Consider the following 19,157-nt stretch of genomic DNA (forward strand, 5'->3'; position numbering starts at 1 on the left):
TGTTGTGGGCGCCTAGCTTGGTGTGGTGGGTGGGGGCCAGGCGGGCGGGGAGCAGTCGGGCTTCGCCCCGCAAGTGGGGCTTGGCTGGGGGTGACTCACAGAGATCGCAGAGTTGGCCTGGTCTGGCACGCTTCACTCCGCCTCTACGCAGTCCTTTGCTGGCTTTCCTGGCCTTTGTTGTCTGGGCTGATCGCTCGTTCCCGCAACTGGGCTTGGGCGCTCTCAGGAGTCCTCCTCTGTGTCCGCCCCAAAACCTCGAACCTGCTGCTGCTTGTTTGTCGATGTAGGATCGTTGTTGAAAGAATTATTCGCCTTTTGTTGCTCTTGGAAATGCAATCAATACTCTGGTATCACAGCGCACAGCTCTCAGTATCGCGCTGTCTCCTGTCATGGCCGCTCCAGACCTGTCGCCATCTTAGACCTCACCCACGCAATTCTGCATTCCCAACCTGTGTCCTCTGAGCAGTCCTGTGCTGACTGGGGGCCAGATTGGCTGTCCTTGCTGTGTTCCAGTGTTCTCCAGGTGAGCCTGTGTCCCCATCACCTGTGCTCCAAACACTTCCCATGGGATGGGCCCTACACTGGTCCCTTGAGATGACTCATCAGCCTCTGAATGGCTCCCCTTTTATAGCTGTTCTGGCTCCACACACCTGCATGGAGCAGGTACTCTATTAGTGTTCTTGCTGTCCTGTGGCCCACCCAGGCTCTTTTCTCACCTGCCACCTCCAAGTATCTCCATCTGAAGGGCACAGCTGTGGCTTCTTCTGGTTCCTGCTCCAAGTGCTCAGCAGCTGGAACCTTAAAGTGGGGGTGGCCTGGAACACTCAGAGTTTTTTCTTTCTCTCATAGTGTTTTCTCCTGCCTTCATGAACTCCGTAGGTCTTGCCTCCTCTTCCACTGAGCTCTATTTGGCCCCTTTGTGACTGTTAAATTTTTATAGTTTTAAATTGGTTGATTTGTGAGAGAGAGTGAATCTGAGGACCATCTATTCTGCCATCTTGACTGAAACCCATGATCTTTCTAATTTTTTGATAGACATATATTGCCGTAAACTGTCCTCAGAGTATTGGTTCTATCACTGCCGTTAGGTTTTGGTAATGTCTTTTCATTATCATTTTTTTCTCTATTTTTTTGATTGTCCTTTTAATTTATTGATTCATTGGTTTTTCAAGAGCACGTTGCTTAATTTCTGTGTATTTGTATAATTAAGTTCCTCCTGTTGTTGATTTCTTGTTTTATACCATTGTGGTCAAAACTAATATTTAATATAATTCTTATTTTTAAAAAGTTGTTAAGACTTGTTTTTTGGCTTAATATAAAGTCTATCTTGGAGAACGTTTTTTTGCCCTGGAGAAAAATGTATATTCTACTGTAGTTGAATGTTAAGTTCTGTGTGTATCAGTTAGGTTAATTTGCTCTATTGTATAACTTACTTTCTGCATTTCCTTATTAATTTTCTCCCAAGTTGATCTGTTTATTATTAAAGGTGGGGTATTGAAGTCCCTTGATATTATATTGATATTTATTTCTCCCTTTATATCCATTAGTATCCATTTTATATGTTTAGGTGTTCCAGTGGGTGCATATATATTAATAAAAGTTATGTCTCCTTGTTGAATTGTACTTTAATAAATAATATATTTTTTTGGTCTCATGACTGTATTTTGCTCAAAACCTATTTTGTTTATATAATTATAGGCACTTATTTCTTTTGGTTACCATTTACATGAAGTACCTTCTATTCACTTAGTTTTAGGCTATATGTACTTTAAAGGCTAAGGTGGGTCTCATAGAAGCATGTGGTTAAATTTTGTTTTTTAAAATCCATCAGCCACTCTATCTTTTCATTAAAGTGTTTAATCTATTACCTTCAAAGTAAGTACTGATAGGTAAGGACCCACTGTTGCCACTTTATTGGTTGTTTTCTTGTTGTTTTAAAGATTTTACATTCCTTTCTTTCCCTCTTGTTATTTATCTTTGTGATTTGATTATTGATATTAGCACTTTTTTTATTTACAAAACAGCTATAGTTTTTGCTTTGTGGTTATATGAGGCTTACCTATAACATCTTATGGTTATAATAGACTGTTTTTACACTAAAAGGAATTTAACTTCAGTTCCATACAAATTCTAGATTTTTATCCTTTCTCCATAATATATATTGTTAATGTGTCAATTTACATGATATTTACAGGACTTTTATTGTGTATTCCTAACTTACTGTAGATATCATTCTTTACTGTTTTAGCCTTTATAATAGGAATTATATATATGATTTACAGAGTACCATAACATTCTTGAAGTATTCTGATTGATTCTATATTACATTTACCAGTGAATTTTACACTTTAATGTTTTTATGCTAGTAATAATTAATGGTTTTCCATGCATTCTGTAGTCTATCTTCACTTTTATTTTATTCTATCTTTTTATCCTCTGACTGTATATTTTAAATGACTAATGTTCAAGTTCAGATATTCTTTTTTATGCTTGATCTACTCTATTGTTGAAACTCTCAATTGTATTTTTAGATTGTTCATTGCATTCTTTCAGCTGCAATTGTTTGGAGTTTTTCTTATTGAGAATTTTCATGAGATACAAAGCTAATGTCACCCCTCCTGCCAACGACATGAGGGCCAGATTCATACTGGGGACACACCCATTACAAAGAAATAACTTTTGTACCCCTTATCCTCACCAAATAGCCACCCAACTTCCCTCCCCTGTCTCCCTCACTCCAATTTGTAGCTCTAGGAATGTTCCCTCTCTGTTAGACCACAGCACTACTGTGTCTTTCCTTCCTTCCATTCTCTCTTAGATCCCACATATGAGTGAGCACATGTGGTATTTATCCCTCTGTTCTTTGCTTGTTTCAATCAACTTAAGTTTCTCCAGGTTCATCCATGTTGTTGCAAATGGGAGTATTTCATTTTTTTAATGGCAGAGTAGTATTCCATGGTGTATATATACCACAGTTTCCTAATCCAATCATTCATCAATAGACATTAGGGTTGGCTCCATGTCTCGACTATTGTAAACAGAGCTGCAATAAACATGGGAGTGCAGACATCTCTTCAAAATGATGGTTTCCATTCATCTGGATATATACCCAGAAGAGAAACTGCTGGATCATATGGAAAATCTACCTGTAGTTATTTGAAAAACCTCCACATTGTTTTCCATAATGGTTGTACTAATTTACAGTCCCACCAACAGTGCATTCTCTTCCCTCTACACCCTCACCAGCATTTGTTACTCACGATCTTTTTTATTATAGCCAATCTAACTGGATTGAGGTGATATCTCAATGTGGCTTTAATTTGCATTTCCCTGATCACTAGTGAGGATAAGCATTTTTTCATGTATCTGTTAGCCATTTGTATGTCTCCCTTTGAAAAATGTCTATTCAGTTCCTTTGTCCACTTTTTAACTGGGTCATTTATTTTTCTACTGTATAATTGCTTGAGTTTTATATCTATATTCTGGATATTAATCCCTTGTTGGATGCATAGTGACCAAAATTTTTCTTCCACTCCGTAGGTTGTCTTTTCACTCTGTTGACTGTTTCCTTTGCTGTACAGCAACTTTTTAGTTTGATACAGTCCCATTTGTTTAATTTTCCTTTTGCTGCTTGTGCTTTTGGGCTCATATTCATAAAGCCTGTGCCCTGACCTAACTGCTGAAGTGTTTCACCCATATTTTCCCTTAGTAATTTTACAGTTTCGGGTCTTATACATAGGTCTTTAATCCATTTTGAGTTGATTTTACTGTATGGTAAGAAACATATCTAGTTTCGTTCTTCTGCATATGGATATCCAGTTTTCCCAGCACAACTTGTTGAAGAGGCAATATTTTCCCCGATGTAGATTTGTTGCCTTTCTCTAATATCAGATGGCTATAAGCCTGAGAAGTTCTCTATTCTACTCCACTGGTCTGAATGTCTATTTTTATACCAATACCATGCTGTATTGGTTGCAACAGCCTTGTACTGTAATTTGCAATCAGGCAGAGCTATGCTTCCACCTTTCCCCACCCCACTCAGGATTGCTTTGGCTATTTGAGGTCTTTTCTTTTTCCATATGAAAGGCAGGATTGTTTTTTCCATTTCTTTGGAGAATATCAGTGGTATTTTGATGTGGATTTTATTGAATCTGTAGATTGCTTTGTGTAGTATAGACATTTTCACAATGTTAACTCTTCCAATCCAAGAGCATGAAGAGAATTTACATCTTTTTGTGTCTTTAATTTCTTTCAGGGGTGGTTTGTAGTTCTCATTGTAGAGATCTTTCACCTCCTTGGTTAAATTGATCTCTAGGTATTTTATTTTTGTGTGTGACAATTGTAAATGGGCTTATTTAATTTCCCTTTCTTAGTTCATTATTTGAGTATGTAAATGTTACTGATTTATGGGCACTTATTTTGTATCCTGCAACATTACTGAAATTCTTAACCAGCTCTAGTTTATTGATAGAGTCTTTAGGGTTTTCTATATATAGTATCATGTCATCTGCAAATAGAGAAAGTTTGACTTCATCTTTTCCAATCTGGATTCCCTTTATTCCTTTCTCTTGCCTGATTTCTCTAGCTAGTACATCCTGTACTATGTTGAATAGAAGTGGTGAGGGTGGACATCCTTGTCTTGTTCCTGTCCATAAGGGGAAGGCCTTCAATTTTTCCCCATTCAGAAAGATACTGGTGGTGGGCTTGTCATAAATGGCTTTTATTGTTTTAAGATATTTTCCTTCTATACCTAATTTGTTGAGAGTCTTTATCATGAAGGGATGTTACATTTTGTCAAATGCTTTATCAGTATCTATTGAGATAATCACATGGTCTTTGTCCTTGAGTTTGTTGATGCAATGTAACACATTTGTTGGCTTTCATAAGTTAAACCATCTTTGCATCCCTGGGATGAATCCCACTTGATCATAGTGTTTAAGTTTTTAAATATGTTGCTGTATTCTGATTGCTAATATTTTGCTGACGATTTTAACATCTAGGTTCATCAAGGATATTGGCCTATAATTTTTTTGTTGTGTCTTTATCTGGTTTGGGTATCAGAGTTATGTTGGCTGCATAAAATGAGTTTGGGAGAGTAGTATCTGTTTCAATTGTTTGGAACAGTTTGAGAATTGGTATTAAGTCCTCTTTAAAAGTTTGGTAGAATTCAGCTGTAAAGCCATCGTACCCAGACGTTTTTTGTTGGAAATTGCTAATTACCACTTCAATCTCCTTGCTTGTTATTGGTCTGTTCAGGTTTTCTATCTCTTCTTGGTTCAGATTTGGTAATTTATTTGTCTAGAAACTTATCCATATCTTTCAGATTTTCAAATTTGTTATACAGTTGTTTATAATAGTCTCTAATGAGTCTTTGTATTTCTGTGGTATTAGTTGTAATGTCTCCCTTTTCATTTCTAATTTTTGTTATTTGGGTCTTCTTTTGTTGTTGTTGTTGTTGTTAATCTAGCTTGTGGTGTGTCTATTTTACTTATCTTCTAGAAAAACCAACTTTCAGTTTTGTTGATGTTTTCTATTGCTTTTTGGGACTCTATTTCATTTAGTTCTGTTCTGATCTTAATTATTTCTTTCCATCTACTGCCTTTAGTTTTGGATTGTTTTTGTTTTTCGAGTTCTTTGAGGTGTATTGTTAGGTCACTTATTTGAAATCTTTCCATTTTTTTGATATAAGCATTTACTGCAATAAATTTTCCTCTTAGTACTGCTTCTGCAGTATCCCACAGGTTTGGGCGTGATGTATCTTTATTTTCATTAGTTTCTAGGAATTTTTTGACTTCCTGTTTAATTTCTTCTTGGACCCATATGTCATTCAGGAGCCTATTATTTATTTTTCATGTATTCATATAGCTTCCAGCATTTTGCTTATTGTTTATTCCCAGTCCATTGTGGTCTAAAGAGGTAGTTGGAATGATTTCAATTTTTTAAAATTTGCTGAGACCAGATTTGTGACCTCATATGTGGTCTATCCTAGAGAATGTATCATGAGCTGATAAGAAGAAAGCATATCCTTTACCTGTTAGGTGAAATGTTCTGTATCTATCTGCCAAGTCCAGTTGGTCTAGGGTGTAGATTAAATCCTGTGTCTCTTTGTTGATTTGTTGCCTGGAAGTCCTATCCCATACTGAGAGAGGGGTGTTCAGATCATCCACTATTAATGTATTAGGTCCTATCACCTTTAGGTCTGAGTGTTTTCTTAATATATGTGGGTGCTCCAGTACTGGGTGAATACATGTTTATGATTATTATGTCTTCCAGTTGGATAGTTCCCTTTATTACTATATAGTGGTCTTGTCTTTTTAAATGTTTTTTGGTTTAAAGTCTATTTTGTCCAATATAAGAATAGCTACACCTGCTCATTTTTGGTTTCCATTTGCATGATATATCTTTTTCCATCCTTTCACTTTTAGTCTACATTTGTTTCCACAGGTGAGGGGGGTCTCTTGAAGCCAGCATATACTTGGGTCTGGCTTTTTAATCCAGTCAGTCTGAGTCTTTTGAATGGAGAGTTTAGTCCATTCACATTTAGAGTAGTTACTGACAAGTGTTTCTTAATTCCTGTCATTTAATTGCTTCTTGTTTAGATGGTTTAAATATCTTTTGATCATTATTTTACCTTTTATTTCTCTTCTTCGGTGTTAGTTGGGAATTTAAGGTGGAATGGTTTAGCTTCATTCTTTCTTGCTGGCATTTTTGTTTTAAATGTGGGGCTTGCTCTTTTTTGTGTATTTGTGGTAGTAGTCACCATTATTCAGATTCCAGATGAATGACTCCCTTGAGAATTTCTTGAAGGGCTGGTCATGTGGTGGTGAACACCCACAACTTTTGTTTGTCTGGGAAATACACTATTTCTCCCTCATTTCTGAAAGAGAGCCTTGCTGGGTAAAAAATATTGGCTGGCAATTTTTTTCTTTTAGTATTTTGAATGTATCTTTCCACTTTTTTCTGGCTGTAGGGTTTTGGTTGAGAAGTCTGCTGTTAGTTTGTTGGGGGTTCCCGTATAAGTGAACTGATGCTTCTCTCAGTGGTTGTAGAATTCTTTGTCTTTGAGGTTTGCAAATTTAACTATAATATGTCTTGGGGAGGATCTTTTGGGGTTGAATCTTTTGCAGGACCTTTGAGCTTCCTGGCTCTGAAGGTCTATATCCTGCCCTGCACCTGGGAAGTTTTCTGTTACTATTTCCTTGAGTAGGTTTTCAATACCTTTTCCTTTCTCCTCCCCATTAGGAATACCCACAATTAAGATGTTTGAGTGCCTGAGGTTGTCTGCTATTTCCCTTCAATTTTCTTCATTATGTTTAGTTCTTTTTTTCTTTTTTCTTTTCTTTTCTTTTCTTTTTTTTTTTTTTTGTCTGTGGGGCTCTTTTTAATGATATATATCTCCTTATTAAATTTTTTGTTTAAATCATAAATTGTTTTCCTATAATCACTGAATTGTCTATTAATATGTCTGTCTCTCAATAAGAATATTCTCTGGGAGAAGATCGGCCCTTAAGTCTCCCCTGGTAATGACACTCATGGGCTGAGAGAGCAGTGCTGCTTTCTGTGGTGGAAACTTATTCAAGTGAATGACCCTCTCTGAGCCTCATCTCTCTTTTAAAAGAAATAGCACCACTAGCTCCCAGTGAGAATTTAAAATGAGAGAACAGAAATAAGGCAGGTGGCCCAGTGCCAGGAACATAGCAGGTACTCAGAAATATACAAAAGTCTTTTCTGTTGTTTAATAACATCCACATTAATTGTAACTTTAAGAAAATTGCCATGACTTTGCTTCCAGGACAGAGTGTTGGTAAGAAAAGCAGAAAAGAAAAATTCAGAATTTTACCCAAATGGAAGGACACAAAAAAATTCACCTGATATGTGGAAACAGGGACAGGCTGCCTGGAGTTGTGCAGGGAGCACAGTTGGTGATCATGGAATTCAGCATGGCTATGGTGGCCGATGTGATGGTGTGTGTGTGTGTGTCTGTTTATCTGCGCATGTGTGCGTGAGCTTGCAAAAATCCCGTCTTCCTTCCCTTCACCCTGCATATTTCTGCTTGTATTGGCTGCCCTGTGCTTGGGGCACTGTTCACCTTGGTCTTGATCTGCTTGGGTTTGTTGGTGAGGAAGATGGGAGGAATTGGGGTCGCTGGCACACATTTTGGTCTGGGCACCCTGCAGGAAAGGAAAGAAGGTCGAATGCAGCAGGGTGGCTTAGGATAGCCAATCCTGGGGGCAACATCCCTCATCATCCTAAAGTAAGGATCCTGTGGGGAGAGAGCGATCTGATGAGGACAGCTGGAGCAATAGCCAGCATTTAGCCAGTGAACAAACTCCAGGAGCATCTCACAGGAGACTCTCCACTTCCACTGAGTGTAAAGAACTCAGTTCCCTCCTCCCTGAATGCTTTTCAACACCTCCTTTTTCCCTGAAGGTAACAAGGACCCTGCTTTTGAGTCCCCAGACTTACAGACCCCTAGCTCTGCCTTCTGAACTGATCAATGGAAGATGGGATAAGGCACTGGATATCCATCCTGTCCTGGAAGATCTGCGGGAATGAGTTGCTGAAGGAGGGAGCAGCCTGGATGGCAGGAAAACTGATCTTCCCTGAAAGTGAGAAACAAGACTTTCACACTTGAGACCAATTCCTGTTTTAGTTAATTAACCCAGTTAAAGAAACAAAATACATTTTCTTCCCATTATAAGTCTGAAAAATAGAGAAAATTAGAACAGAGAAAAATATCTATAGACCAATCTGTAGGTCTGTTTTCATTCATTTTCTCTATTTTATTCTATTCATTTTAGTTGAGATAGCATGTTTAACTTTTTCCTTGCCTTTTTCACTTGGTAACATTCACCTCTGTTGTTATTAAACACACTATCCTGTCAATGTATCATGTATTATTTAACCATTCTCTAACCACTGGCATTAGTTTGTTCCCCATCTTTAATTATCATAAATTATGGTGAACATTTTGGTATCTAAAACAGTGTTCAGTATTCTGGATGTTGTTGCTGTTATTTGCTTAGACCTACAGAAGTGGAAGCCAGCCCCCCTAGCTGCAGCACCTGGGCACTTGGGCGAGCTTGGGCATTGGCAGACCCTGCGGCAGGCCCAGGCGTGCTCTAGCTCTTACTGAGAATGTGTGGCTGTGGTGAGTTATCGGGTGCTGCTCTCTATCCCCCCAAGTCCTCTCTGTGATACTCTCTCCTAGCTGGCATTTGCTATCCACTTCAGAAACAGAAATTCAACTTCCAGGGTTCTTGTCTCTCTCTGGAGAGACCAGGCAGGCAGCTGCTATCACCACCAGCACCATCATCAAAAGCACAACACAGTGGTGGCTATTCCCTGGGTGGAAGTGCCAGGCTTTGAGTTCAGGGCCTTTCATGAGCTCATCTGTTTCTCACAACTCTGTGGAGGAAGGAGGCCCCATCATCACCCCATTTCACAGATGTGCACACTCAGGCACAGATCCTTTACCTGGCTTGCCAAAGCTGGTACATAGCACTTAAGCAGCTGAGCCAGGATTAGAACCTAGGTCTCTGGGAAGCAAAGTGTGTGCAGATATTCATCATGGGATGCTGACTCCTCAAGTGCTCAGTGCAGCCTTCACTGTGCTATGATCCCATTAGATGCCAGGATTCCAAGGATAAGAATCCTATTGAAAAGAACAGGGTTTATGTCCCAATTGTCAAGAACAAAGCTGACTGAAACATCAAAGAAAAGGGTTTTGCTTACGTGAAAAACCTTCCAATAAAGGCCCTCTGTGTTATTTCTGTATGGACTTATCCCTACAGGTCTCTCACTGACAGGCCCCTGGAATGTGCTCCCTCCAAGCAGGGCAAACTCTCCCCAGAGAGTCCTGGAAGTTTATCCTGGGGAGCTCTCTTGGCTGGCAGCTTTGATGTAAGGCCTACTAGGTCTGGAGCTGCTCCCCAAAAGTAAAATGGAGGAAGCGATCAGAAGGCCCAGCTGCAAGTCTCAAGGTGCTAAAAGTCTATGAAGGCAATGCATCTGAAATATACAGAGAGGGACTTAAGTGAGTGCACACAGCAGGCCACAATGTGCACATCAGCTGGGGGCATAGCCCCAGAAGGAGAGCGAGGGAAGGGTGGGGAGGACTCCACAGGGCCTCCAGCCAGACCCCTCATCTCACAAGGCCCACAAAGGCTTGCAGGCTGCTGTGGAAGGGAGCAGCAGACAGCTGTCCTCCTACATCACTCTGGGCTTGGTACCCAAGGCTACCCCACACTGACTTGGGTCTCACCAAAGGTATAGAAACTCCATTCATCCTTATATTTTTCTCTCTTTCTTATAAACCTTAAAAAAGATGACTGAGGAGAGGGACAGGTTTGTATCCTGAAATCAGCTTCATACAGCCCAGAAAAGTCACTCAATGCATCATACCTGCTCTTGTTCCAGGGAAAACCCACACCTGGATGTCCTATTTAAAGACACAGTTGCAGGCTGGCCTGTTAGCTCACCTGGTGACAGTGTGGTGTTATAACACCAAGGTCAAGGGTTTGTTTCCTGTATGAGCCACTCTCCAAAAAAAAAAGAAAGAAAAAAGAGGAAATTGCAAGTTCTAGCATCTCAGAAGTACTCTAACTCAGGCTCCAGCACAGCTACTGCAAGACTCTGAAAAACAGCTATCTTGTCCTGAGCACTGCTTGCTTTTTTTTTCGCAGCTGTCCACTGCTGGGATCCGAACCCCTAACCTTGGAGTTATAACATCTCCTTTTTACTCCTGTCCCTTTCTTTTGTTTTGTTTCATTTTGGCAGCTGGTCAGTTTGAACCCGTGACCTTCTTGTTACAAGGCTGTGCTCTATCCCACTGAGCTAACTGGCCAGTTCTAACATCTGCTCCTTTTTAATGGGGGCAAGGAGGGGGTCCACAGGCAGTAGTGGGCTCCTTACCAATGCAGTCACTGTCGGTGAAGCTGAAAATGCCTTTCACTTGGTTGAAGGTAACATGCTTCTGAATCTTTACCACATTCTTGTAGAAGCCTGGGCTCATCCTGCAAAGATAAGCAGAACCAAACCCAAAACTCGAGGGTGGCCTTCCAATGAGGGCAAAGTAGGAGCTGTTAAAACTGGATGCCAATGAGGTATGGTGTGGGCTAGACACCAGGCCACAGATGCAGGCTGGGGACATCGTGGTCACATGTGAGCACTAGGAAGGTGCAGAAACTATCTGTAGGAAAGATACCTGCAGCAGGCAAAGCAGACACACATTTAACTGCAGAGATGACCAGGAAAGGTGAAAACCTGTGTGAAAGGCAAAGTAGCAGCTATTAAAACTATGCCAATGAGGTATGGTGCGGGCTAGACACCAGGTCACAGATGCAGACTGGGGATGACATCGTGGTCACATGTGAGCACTAGGAAGGTGCAGAAACTATCTGTAGGAAAGATACCTACAACAGACAAAGCAGACACACATTTACCTGCAGAGCTGACCAGGAAAGGTGGAAACCTGTGTGAAACCAACACAAAGCAGACATGCAAATGAGGCAAGAACACAACCAAATTCAGAGATTCACTGGCTAACACGACATACTTAAATTTTCTTAGGGTCAATGGTTCAGTGTGCTGTGGAGTGTGCTCAAGTTTGGGAGCCCTGGGGAACTTTTTTGTTGACTGCTGTGGGAGAATATATGCTTCTTGTTGCAGGATGGAGTGTATGGATACAAACCGATGGGCCCAGGAAGGAGGATGGTTAGTCTCAGAGCACCTGGTCCTTTCAGCACCTAGCTCCTGCTCCACTTCCACTGTGGAGCAGCCCTGTTCCTGCTCCAGCAACAGAGCTGGGCCACAACAGCTGCTTCAAGCCACCCAACTCTCTCTTCTGGATGGTGAGGGGTATGGATATGAAGCCTGGATCTGTGGCAGCTGTTCTGCTGCCAGAAGCAACTAGGCTGAATATGAAGCAAATACAGAGAGGACACAGAACCGAGAGCAGCTTCCTAAACTGCATCGTCTGGCTTCTATATTCACCAGCTTTTTTTCCCAGGCCCTACCATGTGTCAGGCCCTATAAGGATGGAGGGAAGAAGTGGGCAGGGTAATGTTTATTAGTGTTTGTGTTATATGGCAGGAGCTGTCCTAGGTGCCAGGTACTGCCTAACTCTCCTTTGAAGTGGTAGCATTGCCTCCACTTTAAAGATGAAGACTGAGGCTCAGGGAAGTAAAGGACATGGTCACGGGCATGGTGATTACAGTAGCTGGGACCTGAACCCAGGCTCCTCTGACATCAAAGCCTGTGCTTTTCTCACCACATCTCACAGCTTTTGAAGAGTTTAGACTTTTGGCATTGGATAGAGAACTACTGAATGTCTTTGGGCAGGTGGGGAGAGGGACGTCAGGAGTGTGAGGGCACTGGCAGTGTGGCTGGGGTCAGCTTGAGGCCAGAGGCCTGTAAAGGAAAAGGCCACAGCACCAAGGTCTCTTGGTGTTTAAGCAGTGTCAGTATAGGAGGGACTGTCGTGGCTCTGGGCAGGGTGAGAACAGTGCTTGGAAGAGAAAGAACACACTGGGAGTACCAGTAATAACTGTAGTCCTTCCGGCATCTGTGTCACCCTGTCAGCATAATGAAAACACAGCGCACAAGTACAATTGCCTGGAATGACGAGCACTTGTCTTCCTGCTGAGACATGAACTGCTGCATGTAGGAATGGGTCTCCTGGGAATGGCCGCTCACCTGGCAAGAACCAGCAGCTGTCGGCCCCCCATAGAGATGCCACAGCAAAGACTGCACGCATCCTTGGGGTTGAGGCAATGGTGATCCTAACTGCCAGGGCAAACTGGCCTTCCACCTGGGGTCATGCTGCACAATAGGGGCCCCACAAGGAGGAAAGCCTCCAGATCTCCCAAACTGCGATAGGACTCCAGCTCTGTGGTGTTTGAATATTATTTCTGAGTTGGACCATTTTGACCTTCCTTAGAAGACTGGCCACTTGATGGCTGTAAACTGCTCACACTGTGCAGGCTGCAGGATGAATGGAGATGCTGCACTATGAGCATGAGCAGTCCTCCCTGTCCTCCCTCAAGGACATCTGTCCCCTGGGCACAGCTGGGACAGACCCACCACACAGCAGTGCCAATGTCAGTGCCTGTACATAGGTACTTCTTGTGGTGACAATGAACACACCCACCTGATCTTATCCCATGAGTGATGGCTGAATGACCAGTTCCCCCAGGAGAATACCTGCCCTTCACACTCAGGAGGGTTTAAAGTTGGAAGAGAGTTTAGATCACAACATTTACTGAGTGCTCCCCAGGGGCCAGGCATTGCTCGAAGCACGTCATACACAGAAACTCACGAACTCCTCATAAGTCTCTACAGCACAGGCACTATGATCTCCTCCCACTCTTTATTCTCTATCACCCTCCTCTGTCCTTCTAACACTTATTATTGTCTGACTATCACCATAGGACTCATTATCACCTGATTAATTACCTGTTAATTAACTCCCTCTACATAGTTGTTGGGATAATTGTTTTGTTCCCTGCTGTAGCCCCAGCACCAGTCTGGTGTACAGGAGATGCTCAATAAATATCTGTAGAACAAATGAGCTGAGCTGAGCTGAGAAAGCAGGCAGAGTGAGTTACTGCACGTGCCTAAGTCACACCATAGGTGGCCGTAAGGATCTGAACCCAGGCAGCGCAGCCTCAGCCTCTCTGCTATGCTGCCTCCCGCTAGCACTAAACTCACCTACTTCACAGGAAAATGGAGGCTCAGAGATTTAAGGACTTACCCAAGGGAACAAGCCTGAGCAGGGGCAGAGCTGGGTCTGGAACACAAGTTTTCAGACTCCCAAGTCAGTGACTTCACATCCCTCATGGCTCCTGGCAAGAAGCCTCTCTGGGCCCACACACGGGGTCCACAAAGGTGCAGGGGAGACCCACACTGTTCTTCTCCCACAAAGGCCTAGCTACTTCCCTCTCACCCAAAGAGAAGGTGAAGGCTGGCTTTGTTGTACATTTCTAGTTCCTAAGGACCAGGTTATAACACCAAGGTCCCTGCACTGGCCAGCCTCCACAAAAAAAACCACACACACAAAAAAAACCCAACAAAAAAGGACCAAACAGCTAGACAGAACTTTGTTATGTCAAAGATACAGATTTTAAGTTAAATTCAAGTAAGATTGGCAAGAAGCCTCTCTGGGCCAACATACAGGAGCCACAAAGGTGCGGGGGAGACCCACACAGTTCTTCACCCACAGAGGCCTAGCTATTTCCCTCTCACCCAAAGAGAAGGTGAAGGCTGGCTTTGTTGTATATTTCTAGTTCCTAAGGACCAGGTTATAACACCAAAGTCCCTGCACTGGCCAGCCTCCACAAAAAAACCACACAGCCTCAGCCTCCACAAAAAAAACCCAACAGAAAAGGACCAAACAGCTAGACAGAACTTTGTTACGTCAAAGATACAGATTTTGAGTTAAATTCAAGTAAGAGAAGTAAAATGCTCAAATGTTTAAAAGAAATTCTTAAAGGGAGTAATATGTTAAAAAACAGGATTTAACCTTTAAAACGTTTCTCCTAACTTTAGGTTCAACAAAAAATACCTTTCTGAAATATTACAGACCTGTTTGTTTGGTTGACATACTGTCTGATTTTCATCTTTACACCATGTTTGTAAAGAAAAAGGAAGTTTTTGTAGAAGACGGCCAGGAGCTCAAACTGCAGCACCAGGGCTGTTCACATGGTGGTCTTTTCCCATAGACTGTTCACAAGTTCATCCGCCCCTCCCCCCAAGGGCCTACCCCCAGAGTCATCTTCATGGACTTAACATAGGGCATTTGTTTCTGTCTCACCCCCAACATTCAAGTTCAGTGAGGCAGGGACTTGGTTCCTGTATTCTCAGGGCCCAGGGGGGTGCCTGACACAGAGAGCACTAATAGAGGAACTACATGTTTTACCCACCTAGTGGGGGAAGGGCCACACCACACCAGAAGTGGCAGAGGTAAGGCCCAGGGTGCAGGGGGACCAGAGAACAACATCTTAGTATGGCTGCTGGAGGGAAGAGCTCCTGGGAAAAGGTGATGCTTGATGGTGCATTTGGAGGACAGGGTAGGAATGGGCCAAGCCAGGGGTGGTAGGGTCAGGGGAGGTGACAGTAAAGAGCAGAGCATGTACGAAGGTGAGGGATGTGGGCAGAGCTGCAAGTTGTTTTGTCTAGTTGGAGGTGGCAGTAATGCTGGAGAGGAACACGGGGGCTAAATCACAAAAGGGCTCGTGTGCCACCTGAACAGTGAGAACCTGCATTGTCATCTGGTGATGGGGAATTGGGAAAGGCACGTGAGCGGGAAACGAGATCAGATCGGCATTTTAGGAAGAGCACTGGCTGGTGGGGGGATGCACTGGGGTGGAGAGAGGCTACACAAAAGGGTAGTGGTTGCTGTGCAATGTCAGCAGCACTGCCTGGTGGTAAAAGAAGGGGCCAGATCCATGGCGTCTCTATGCTGTGGTCCAAGCATTTGGATCAGATCATTTCAATGAATGGGGTGAGAGCAGTGAAATAAAGTGCCAAGTACATTTTGATAACGATGATATCTGTGTTCTCATCTAATCTCACTTCATGGAGAAGGCTTGCTGTGACACACAGCCACTATGGAGGGGCCAGGACTTGAACCCAGCTCTATGTTCCTTCCTTCAAAAACAGTACCTCGGGGCCGGCCCGGTGGCACACTGCGCTAGTGCGCCGCTTGGGAAGCGCGGTGGTGCTCCTGCCGAGGGTTCGGATCCCACATACAGACCGGTTCCCGCTCACTGGCTGAGCGAGGCGCGGGGGCAACACCGAGGGTTGCAATCCCGTTGCCGGTCCTGGTCCGGTACGGGGGCAACACTGAGGGTTGCAATCCGTTGCTGGACACAGAAAAAGACAAAAAAAAAAAAAAAAAAAAAACAGTACCTCTATGCTCACATGGCAGAATTGAGAGAGATGATTTAGAAAAAATCTAATGGTTTAATTTAGCAGAGTTAAGTTGAAAAAGAGAGCAAACAAACAAAAATCTAATGGGTAAAATTAGAAAATTAATTATTTTACTAGCTGGTAGAAAGACCAGATTTCATACCAGGACATCAGTTGCTCTCAATGGATATAAAGCTACTATTCTGCTTTACGGGCTTATAAGGGGAACAGTCTGGGGAAATGGTAACAAGCAAGCTCCTTTGTGCTTACTGCTTACATAGCCCCTGTGGTGTTTCATCACACCTCCCATTTGCCTGTAACTGATGATGAGATAACATGTGAGAGCCCTTGTGCCTAGAGACCACAGGGGACGTACTCAGTGCAGTAAGGTGGATCTCAACTCTCCAAGTCAATTCTTGGGAACTGCCAGTGCCTTAAAGGGAGTACCAAGTCTTAGATGTTTAAGAAATATTTGTTGAGCTAAACAGCATTCTTCTTGTGATGGGTGACCAATGTCGTCTTTCTCTCTCTCTCTTTTTTTTTTTGGCGGCTGGTCAGTACATTATGGGAATCAAACCCTTGATCTTGGTGTCATCAGCACCCCACTCTCCAAAGTGAGCTAACTGGCCAGCCATGAAGTCTTATTTTTCTAACACATACTTCTTGGTAATCATCTGGGATGAAGTCCAAGACCTCAGAATCCTAAAATCAAGGATTTTCAGAATGAAATATTTGGCCTATTAAATGGCCAATTTAAAAAATTAGGTTGTGAGGGAATTGTGTAACCAATGAGTCTTTGTGAGGAAAAATGTACATTGAAAAGGAGAAAAATATCATAATTTTGCAAGACTGACTATCCTTGTAGAGAAACCACAATGCAGACATACTTCTCTATCACAAGCTGAGGGTGAAAATCTGAGACGCCATCATGCTGTGCCTGGGCACATGTTTTAAATTTTGGTAAACATAAGAAGGCAATAATTGCGTCTTCATGATAACATTACTTAATCCTTTCTATGTATACACACAGCTTTTCTCTTTCAAAATTATTGGTAAATAAAACCAATAAACCAGATAACATTTACTAAAGGAAGAAAAATATTTACCAGGCCATAAAGCCATTTCAGATGTTTCAGGTTTAGCTGTGGTCATATGACTTCTGCCTGCACGTTCTTACCACAAGGCAGCCATGCGTTTTCTTCTTACCCCATGTACTCGAGGTCAGAGAAGATGAAAGTCTTGTTGATGTCAAAGCTGCAGGCAATGATGTCCTTTGCATTCTCCACAGTGTAGCCGTAGGCCTGGTCCAAGGTCAGGTCCTCCCAAAGGTACTTCTCATCATCTGTCATCTGGATGACCAAAGGCACATTAAACACAGCCACCTACAGAAACATAGGGGAAGGAAGCTGGCATCTTGTTTCCCTGTGGAAAAATGCCATTTTGCATCTGTAAACGCAGTACCTATTTATAGCATATTATTAAAACTTCGTTGCTGACAAAGTCACATGATCTTATGCCATAAATTTGACTATTGGTAATCATAAGGGCTACTACCATTTACTGACCAAGAAGACCCTGGATGCCAGGCTCTGAGCTGGCTGCTCTACACACTTTATTTTGAACCCTTACAATAATCAAATGAAGTAGGTATTATCCCTCTCGTCTTGCAGATGAGGAAACTTGGCTCAGAGAAGCAGCTGGCCTGCAGCCACATGGAAGGGGCATAGGGTGGGAAGCGGAGCAGAAGTGGCTGACTCCAGAGCAGTGCTTTCTCTTTCACACCATGCCCCTCCAAGGTGAGCCCAGGAACGAAGTCAACAGAAGCCACAAAGGTGCCAACTCCCTGACACCCTGGCTGCTTGTCTAGTGAATAGCACTGTCCTGTCAGTTCTAAACATGGCTTATAAGTAACATTCTCCATTCACCAGGGAAGGGAGAAAAGTCATAGGATACTTACTGTGAAAATAAACGGGATGAGGTGACCTATATGCATTGCTTCAGAAGAGGGGCCCCTGCCCATGTACAGATAAAATGACTTCTTATTTTCATAGGCATCGAGAACATGATTCATATCTCTACAGCAAACCAGGAGAAAAGGAAATAGTGTGACTTTCAAGAAAAATATCAAGGCACTAATGTTCATTTGGAAATAAAAAATACACAGACAAAACAACATAGATAATAACTAGAATTTGTTGTCTTTGGTGCTCAGGATATAAAATGTCAGGTAACTTCTACTGAAATGGTTTCTTCTATGAGTAGTTGTTATAAAAGGATAAGGAGTACAGGTTTCGAATAATTTGTTTAACAGATATAGTTGGGTGGCCACTAGAACTCTTGGAATTCCTCCAAACATCAATGCTGATACACTGCATGCTTTACATACTTCCTGGGGTGTCACCAGGCCAACGACACACTTTCTAGGACGACCCAGCCCCCCAAAACTGGAGACCTGGACCAGGAAAATCACAGGGTTCCACACAGTCCTCATGTAGATGTGAGGAATGCCCTCTGGGAGTTCAGAGGGGAGTTCAGAGGCGAAGTGCCCAGCTGGAAGTCTGATTTGGGTCCCCTCAGCAAGGCTGGGACTGGGTGAATTCATCTGTGGGTCATTCTAGTTGTTCTTCCTTCAAGGACGGGGGCACAGATTGTGCAAATGAGGGTCTTCTTTGCTGGGTATGCAGCAGAATTACCTGTTTCCAAATCACAGCTGCTGGGGTCCCATCCAGAGATTCTGATTCAGTGGGTCTGAGGTGATGTCTGGGAATTCGTATTTTTAAAAAGCTTCCTTGGGCTGGCTGGTTAGCTCAGTTGGTTAGAGCATGGTATTATTAAAAGCTCTCCAAGGGATTCCAATGTTCAGCAGGGTGTGAAACTGACACGCTGTGGAGTGAATGTTCTGTGTTTCTGGACAAAGTATCCCAAAATAAAAGAGGAATAGCCACCATTTCCAGAGGTCTGGGTAGGAGAGTCCACAAAACAATATTCTAAAAGTGACTCCTCCTTACACCCCAAGCCAAGGGTCAACAGTGCTCCTCTCCATGCTGATAGGATCATGGGTGCACTGTTTTTGGTGCTTAGATTTTTTTTTTTTTTTTTGTCTTTTTTTTTTGTCTTTTTGTCTTTTTTCCGTGTCCGGCAACGGATCGCAACCCTCAGTGTTGCCCCCGTACCGGACCGGGGACCGGTGACGGGATCGCAAGACTCGGCGTTGCTCCCGCGCCTCGCCCAGCCCGTGAGCGGGAGCC

General features: G+C 42.8%; 1 protein-coding gene across 1 annotated transcript in view; it reads right to left on the reverse strand.

Annotated features, from left to right (window-relative positions):
- Window positions 1–7,806: 7,806 nt before the first annotated feature.
- LOC103607804 (tryptophan--tRNA ligase, cytoplasmic-like) overlaps window positions 7,807–19,157 on the reverse strand; it is a 25,141-nt gene continuing 13,790 nt past the window's right edge. The window contains 8 exon segments of the mRNA XM_008592271.1: window positions 7,807–8,128; window positions 8,130–8,206; window positions 8,209–8,263; window position 8,442; window positions 8,492–8,603; window positions 10,915–11,015; window positions 17,116–17,291; window positions 17,867–17,984. Coding sequence (XP_008590493.1) covers window positions 7,985–8,128; window positions 8,130–8,206; window positions 8,209–8,263; window position 8,442; window positions 8,492–8,603; window positions 10,915–11,015; window positions 17,116–17,291; window positions 17,867–17,984 — 784 coding nt within the window. The 3' untranslated portion in view covers window positions 7,807–7,984.

The sequence above is a fragment of the Galeopterus variegatus genome, unplaced genomic scaffold (genome assembly GCF_000696425.1).
Source record: "Galeopterus variegatus unplaced genomic scaffold, G_variegatus-3.0.2 Scaffold7725, whole genome shotgun sequence".
Lineage (NCBI taxonomy): Eukaryota > Metazoa > Chordata > Mammalia > Dermoptera > Cynocephalidae > Galeopterus > Galeopterus variegatus.